Genomic DNA, 7,364 nt, shown 5'->3' with positions numbered 1-7,364 from the left:
CCTCCTCCTCCTCCTCCTCCTTCTGCTTCTGCTTCTGCTTCTCCTCCTCCTCCTTCTCCTCCTCCTTCTTCTTCTCCTTCTCCTCCCCTTTTCCTCGTCCCCATCCCCATCCCCCTTTTCTCTTTCTCTTCATCCTCTTGCTGTATCTCGGTGTATCTCCCTTGCCTCATCCTGCTGCATCTAGCTATCCATTCAGTCCTCTCCTCACCTCCCCGCTGCTCCCCTCCTCCACCTCCTCCTCTCTTCTCCTCCACTTCCTCTTCTCCTCACTTCCTCCTCTTTTCCTGCTCTTGCTCCTCTCTTCTTCCTCCTCCTTCACTCTCCTGCTCCTGCTCTCTCTCGCTCTCCTCTTCCTCTTCTCCTCCCCCTCTCCCTTCCCTCATCCCTTGCTCAGGGCGACATCGTCTTTCACTGGGATCACACCAGCCTCCGCATCCGCCTCAACGTCGAGCTACGAAGTGAGAAACTAGCATGCGATGCTTTATTCTCTCGCTCTTACCCCCCCCCCCCCCTCTCCTCCCAGTCCGCGTCCAGCTGGACGATTCTACTGCGCCGCCCAGGATAGTCCTTAACATCCCTACCCCGAGGGAGGGAGAGCAACTTCCATGAGATTGTAAACTCCCTCCTCCTCCTCCGCCTCCTCCTCCTCCTCCCTCGTCTTCTTCCTCCTTAGCAGGCAAACGAGACAAAAAACACCCACTGAGCGAGCAGAGCACGAGCACGCAAACTTGTCCCAGCAGACTTCGAGCAGGTCCTCGACTCCTCTGCTCTCCGTCATCCCCCGCCGCTTCTAGTGCGTGATCATCCGAACTCCCCCGAAGTCGCCGATGTCATGGGGGAACCTGTCACCGGGGCAGGCGATGAACATAAAGTTGCGCGGAACGCCGAGCCTCGAGGAGATCTGTGCTACGACCTCGGGAGAGAACGTGCCCTGGACGAGAACGAGGTCGATCACCATCTTGGGGAAGCAGCGGTCAATAACGCGGAGGTTCTCGGCGATGGCCTTGATCATGGGATCGTTAAGGTCCTCGTACACATAGACGACCTTGAGCCAGCGGGTGAGCTCGTTCTGCTGGACATAGCTGACAGCTTTGTTGAGAACCTCCAGGTTGTCGTTCTTGGCGAAGAACACCACCTTCTGCGACCTGATCTTGTCCATGGCCAGCTGAGTGACGCCCGCAAACCGATCCTGCAGGTGCTGGGGACCCTGGGAGACGAAGTAGAGGAAGTACTTCAGAACTCTGATACGCTCGAACATCGCCCAGGTGATGCCGGCGACCACGATGAAGTAGATGAAGAAGTAGATGAGATGTCCAGGAGCAAGCATAACGTTGCCGATGAGCGCAATGACAACAGCCGCCAGCGCTGCGAAGTTGGTCGACCACGAGGCGCGGATCGGTCTCCTTATCCTTCCTCTCTTGTACTTGAGCATCATGTTCCCGACCGCGAACAGCGTCATCACGCACAAGAACGACAGCGTGTACACGTTGGCAAGCGAACGCACTCTGCCCTGCAGCAGGATGAAGAGGGAGGAGCAGAGGATGAAGAAGGAGATAGGGATCAGATGGTTCGTCCTCCTGAACCGGTTCTCCGCCAGCAGCAGCTGCGGCATGCAGCGATCAAGTGCCAGCCTCCTCACCAGCCCAGTCACCCCGACGTAGGCAGTCAGCACAGCCCCAGCAAGCACAAGGGCCGCGTCAGCACTGATCCACAGTCCGAAGTACTTCCCTCCGGCGTCGTAGGCCGTCTTGGCAAGCACGTCTCTGTGATGGGCCTCGAGGGTGGGGAGGTCGAGGACGCCAAGGCAGATAATGGACAGGACAGGGTTAAGGCAGAAGACGATGAACCAGGTGTTGAAGAGCGTCTTGGGAAACACTCCCCGCTGCTGCTCCTCAATGTAGTTCGCCGACGTCTCGAAGCCCGTCACTCCCAGCATGGCCGTGCAGAACCCGAAGAGGATCGAGAGTGGCCAGTCGTACTTGAGAGGCTCCTTCAGGTTGTTCGCAAGGATCGAAGGGTTCTGGAAGGTGTAGAGGGTTCCCACGAAGATAAGAAACACCATCGACCCCATGTGCACGATAAAGATCCCAACGGCCACCACCGCCGACTCGGTGATCCCCATGACCGAGAGGAAGCAGAAGAAGCCAAGAAGGAGGATAGTGCCCCAGTAGATGTCGATCCAGGGGCACAAGTTGGCAGCGTACGTCATGCACTCAGTCGCACTCACCACCGCCGTGGCGATGTAGGAGAGGATGGTGAGGCAGGCGGCTAGTGATGCCATGTTCTTGGAGGTTGTGTTCAGAAGGAGGTTGTACGCTCCGCCGTTGAGTGGGATAGCCGTCCCAGCCTGGGGACAGGTAAGGTGAGAAGACGAGAGGAAGAGACAAGGGGGAGGTAGACGAGAAGGAAGGAGAAGTATGAAAAGCGAGATACGAAACCAAAACAGCAGAGAACAGGAAAGGGAATAGCAACGAGCGAAATAAAGGAAGATGGGAGAAACAGAGTTTGGAAAAGAGGTGGTAGCTAACAAGAAGGACAAGTACGAGGACCAAGAAGGGGAGGGTGAGTACGAGGACCAAGAAGGGGAGGGTGTAAGGGGGAGCAGAAGGAACAGGATGAGAAGAAGCAGTAGAAGCAGGAGGTGCAGCAGCAGGGGTTTCAAGGCTCACCTCGCCATAAACGGACTTGAAGAGGTAGAGGACGAAGCCAACAATCAGCAGGCAGATCGGGGCGAGCTGACCAGCCATGGTGGTGGTGACGCCAATGACGTAGAGGACAGAGGAGGTCAGGTCGTTGCCGCAGATCGCAGTGGAGTAGATCTCGTTAAGGGTCCCCCGGGAGGGATGGTGGAGAGTCGACCGGTCGATAGGGTCGAGCATCTCGAACTTGAGGTCCGAGGGAGGGACGAAGCCAGGGAACTCATACCTGTGTGTATCCCTAATAGAGAAGACATCAGCAGGAGCAGGAGCAGGAGCAGGAGCAGGGGAAGGAAAGAGCAAGAGGAGTGCGGGAGCAGGAGAGCGAAGTGAGCAGGAGAAGGAGCAGGGGGGGGAGCGAGCTAGAGCTCCTTACACGGGCTTGCCGTCGATGTGGATCAGGGAGGGCTGAGCGTTGGCAGGAGTGTCGATGGACACATGCTCGATCTGCGTGAAGGAGGTTGCAGTCGGAACTCCAGGGCTCAGCAATGGCGCGGCCTCCCCTCCCCCGCCAGGCGCAGGAGCGGCAGGTCTCACAGGGTAGGATGCATCCCGCCTGAGGAAGAGCTGTGAGTGGGAGAAGACTCAACCCTCGTGGCCGCAAACAGCACCTGTAATCCTCCATGTAGGTGTAGTCGTCGTTGACCAGACCATACTCGGCGGACATGGTAGACGGAAGCAGATCTATCGGCTCTGGAGGGACTTCCACGAGGTCCGGAGTAGATTGCAGCTGTCTGCTCTCCCCAAGTTGCCTGCCAGGCACTTCAAGCTCCTGTAAAACTTGTAAGCGCGACTGTGGCGAGGAGAGTTCGCATGCATGGGAAAGCGCAATATCATGGTAGGAGAACATATCATCCTAACACTGACATCAACAGATTGTGTCCTCCCCTCTGCTCTCAAGCTTTACTCTAACAACCACTCGGTCCTGTCTTCTCCCCCATTGTTTACCAAAATAGAACCTTTGCAAGCCATGCACGCATGCAAGAAACACTCTTGGAGATCAGAACTTCTCCACTCCATTCCATGGCAAACTCAACAGAATATCTCCTCCCCCTCCTCTGCCACCTCCCTCCCTGCCCCGCAGCCTCCATCGCCGACTCCTTCTCTTCCCCCCTCCCGCCGCGCATGCGAAGCGGCGTGTCCTTTCGGCTAAGCTGAACCCAGACCCAAACTAAACCGCTCGAGATCTTCCCTGTAAAACTTATATAAAGTGGCCAAAGCAAACCTCCTGAAATATTCACCGGACGTAGTGGACAAGGTCCGCCTCAGACCGATTGCGCGGGGATGAGGCCACAGCACGCGGGTGGAGCTTTGGAGCTATCAATGGGCCGAGGCGCGGCTGCGGGTTAGACGTTGGAGCCATGGCAGGGACAGGAGAGCGAAGGGGGGACAGGAGGAGGAGGAGGAGGAGGAGAAAGACTGTGGATGCGTTGTAGTCAAAGAGAAAGTGTGAGGGAGAGGCTGAAGTTAGATGTACCGAATGTAAGGTCAGAGAAGCGCATTGGGAACGGGTTGCAGATTCTGGGCAGGCAAGCAAACTTTAGAGGACACGCTGATAAGATTGAGTATTATGCATGCAATGGCAGTGGAGGAGTGAAAAGAGAGGATGGAGAAGAGAAATATGCAGGGAAGAGCTCCTAGAGGGAGAGTGGGTCGTGGGTCATGTTTGTTGATAATCAAGTTTTCTCGATGATGATAGTGTTGATTCTTCAGCTTTATCCTCCAGTTTGCTCAAAGCCATGAGCCGATTGATTCGAGGGATCCAGAAGGTAGCGACACAGGCGGCCAAGACAGGTACGAACACCCTCATGCTCGCTCTCTCCCTCTGCCTCTATCACATTCTCTGTCCCTCCCTCCATCCACCCGCCCGCCCACCCCTCTATCCATCCGCAATCCTGACCTTCCTTCCTGCTCAGGGCTGCTTCCCGGGGGCTTTCAGAGGACGGTGAGGTGCGGGTTGATCGGAGTGAAGAAGGGGATGACCCTTGGTGAGCATGAGGGAGAATGGAACATGGCGGGACAAGGGAAACTGAGACATCGTGCAGCCTGGGACGACAACTCGGTCGGACATCCATTGACCCTGATCCACATCCCGGACAACCAGGTAGGAAGGGGCGAGGAGGACACGGATGGGAGGAAGGAAAATGTGGGTGGAAAGGGGTCAGGAAGTGAACGGGAAAGAGAGGAGGAGCAGGACGGGTGGGAGCAGGACGGGAGGAAGGGGGCAAGGAGGAGAATGTGAAAGGGAGGAGGAGGAGGGCTCGAAAGGGAGGAGGAGGAGGGCGTGGGTTGAATCAGATGGTAACTGTGTTTCAAAGGTTATCCAAGTGAAGACTCCTCAGAACGAGGGATACACGGGACTGCAGGTAAGTCGAGGAGCCGAGGGACTCCATGGCAGCCAGCGGCTGACTCTCGTTCCTGCTAAGATCGGGGCTGTCAACCAGCTTGCTAAGCGCATGCCGAAATCACTTCTACTTCATTTCCAGGTCTCTTTGTCCCCTTCTTCTGCTCCTGCTCATCCCTGCGCTCCTCTTGCTTATCTGCTCCCTCTTTACACACACACGCCCCTCTCCTCCTCCTCCTCCTCTTCCCTCTTTTCCTCCCCCTCCTCATCCTCCATTTTCCCCCTCCTCTTCCTCCTTCTCAACTTGCCCTCTCCTAGTATCCTCCTACTCCTTAACTTGTCTGGCAGAAACACTCAGTAGTTCCCAAGAAGAAGGTCCACGAGTTCCGCGTCACTGAGGACGCCCTGCTGGAGACCGGTCGGCCATCTTTACCTGCTCACACTCCCTCGAGCTGACACGGGAGGTCAGGCACTTGCCTTACTGCGTCTCACCTAGTCGCGGGCCAGTACGTGGACATCACGGGGAAGAGGTAGGATCAGTATCCAGCTTTAGCCCGGCTAGTCTCTGACCCCCTTGCAGCATCGGGAAGGGCTTCCAGGGTGCGATGAAGCGCTGGGGCTTCGGTGGTCAAGGTGAGAGGATGTGAACGTCTCCGGCTCTCCTGCTCGCTCCTCCTCTTGAGGGCCTCTGTCTGAAGAGCCTCCTCCTCAGGAGCGTCACACGGAGCCTCCCGGTCCCACAGATCGCTGGTAGGGTCACCGCTGCTGTTTTGTTCTCCCCTCACCTTGCTATCCCAGGGCTCCACTGGGCACCGCAAGTCGCCAGGGTAACCACTTTTCCTCTCCTTCCTGCTCGTCCTCTCTCTCTTCGCTATCCCGCACACACATACGAACTTCCTGCTCCTCCTCCGCTCTTGTTGGAAAAGCTCGGAAACGACTCTCTGTCTTGTTCCATGTCAGTCAGGATGCCATACGCGTGCATGGCATTTTTGTCCTTGAGTATCAGCAGCAGGAGCAGCTACAAACATGATGCTCAGTCTACCCTCCGTCTCTTCTCCCTCCCTCCATCTACTTCTTCCTCCTCTTTTCCCTCGATGCCTGCTTTTCCATGCTACCTCACACCTAACTCGCTCCAACAGTCGAACTTTCAAGAACAAGAAAATGCACGGGCACATGGGAAATAAGCAAGTCACCGTCCTGGGCTTGCTGGTGAGCGTCATCTGCAACCCCCCTTTCTCTACCTCCACTTATCGTCCACTGCCTCTCCAAATTCGCTCACCTCCCTCTTCCTGCTGCTCCTCTTACCTGTTCATCAGGTCTACGCTGTTGATCCTCTAAACAACCTCATCGCCGTTCGTGGGTCCGTTCCTGGCTCAAAGGTTCTGTCCCCTACCATCCTCCACTCGCTCACTCTCTCGAGCAGGAAGGATATGTCTTCATTCGAGACGCCATCCGCATGCATCACTGGAAACACAACCAAGTATTTGTCTTGATTCTTCCTCTCCCTCCCTTGCCCTCCCTCCTCCTGTTCCCTATTGTCCTTATCCTCTCTTCGCTTCCCCACACCCTCTCTCCATGTTTTCTTCCCCTTCTGCCTTCTCCTCTCTTTAACACATTTCCACCCTCTCCTTCTCTTCCGCCCTTCCCTCCCTCCCTCCCTCATTCTTCCTTTTTTTCCAACTGCCTGAATCAATCTGTTCTTCCCCTTGGTTTTGTCTCATTTTCCTTGCAGGCCCTGAAACTTCCGATCCCCACAGCACCGGTTTCCTTCTGCCACTACTCCTACCGCTACCACTACTTCTACCGCTACCACTACTTCTACCGCTACCACTACTTCTACCGCTGCTACCACTACTTCTTCTTCTACCACTACCACCACTTCTAATCTTGTCTATCATCATCACCTGCATCATCATCATCATCATCATACCTTTCCTCCAACTACAACAACCATCCTTTCATTTCTACTACCACTCCTTCCCCTTCCTCTTCCCCTTCCCCTTCCCCTTCCTCTTCCCCTCCCTCTTCCTCTCTCTTCCTCTTCCTCTTCCTCTTCCTCTTCTCCCTCCTCTTGCCTTAGATTAACGTTTATTTGCAGGAGAGCCTCGAGCCGCCTCCTGCGGAAGTACGAGTTACACCTACGGTGATACATATCTTTTGCATGCTTTGCCTTTGTTGTACAGTGCCATCATCATCCTCCTCCTCCTCCATTTCTTCCTCCTTTATTTCGTCCTCCATCTCCTCCTCCTTTATTTCGTCCTCCATCTCCTCCTCCTCCTCCTCCTCCTCCTCCTCCTCCTCCTGCTACTGCTACTACTACTCCT

At 55.6% G+C, this 7,364-nt stretch overlaps 2 protein-coding genes across 2 annotated transcripts; one reads left to right on the top strand and one right to left on the bottom strand.

The window, feature by feature from the left end:
• Window positions 1-790: 790 nt before the first annotated feature.
• GUITHDRAFT_83519 (hypothetical protein) lies at window positions 791-2,879 on the bottom strand (the record flags this gene model as incomplete). Its single annotated transcript, XM_005817922.1, has 3 exons — window positions 791-1,198; window positions 1,241-2,347; window positions 2,670-2,879. The coding sequence occupies 3 exons, from the start codon at window positions 2,877-2,879 to the stop codon at window positions 791-793; spliced, it is 1,725 nt and encodes a 574-aa protein (XP_005817979.1).
• A 1,741-nt stretch (window positions 2,880-4,620) lies between these two features.
• On the top strand, window positions 4,621-7,183 carry GUITHDRAFT_91284 (hypothetical protein; the record flags this gene model as incomplete). Its single annotated transcript, XM_005817921.1, has 14 exons — window positions 4,621-4,684; window positions 4,742-4,800; window positions 5,015-5,062; window positions 5,123-5,182; window positions 5,389-5,458; window positions 5,510-5,570; window positions 5,621-5,673; window positions 5,753-5,790; window positions 5,839-5,867; window positions 6,180-6,249; window positions 6,357-6,419; window positions 6,464-6,520; window positions 6,773-6,802; window positions 7,139-7,183. Coding segments are annotated over exons 1-14 (693 nt in total), but the record flags the coding sequence as incomplete, so codon positions are not given.
• Between the last annotated feature and the right edge of the window lie 181 nt (window positions 7,184-7,364).

The sequence above is a fragment of the Guillardia theta genome (assembly GCF_000315625.1).
Source record: "Guillardia theta CCMP2712 unplaced genomic scaffold GUITHscaffold_454, whole genome shotgun sequence".
NCBI lineage: Eukaryota > Cryptophyceae > Pyrenomonadales > Geminigeraceae > Guillardia > Guillardia theta.
This window is presented reverse-complemented; position numbering and strand designations above follow the sequence as displayed.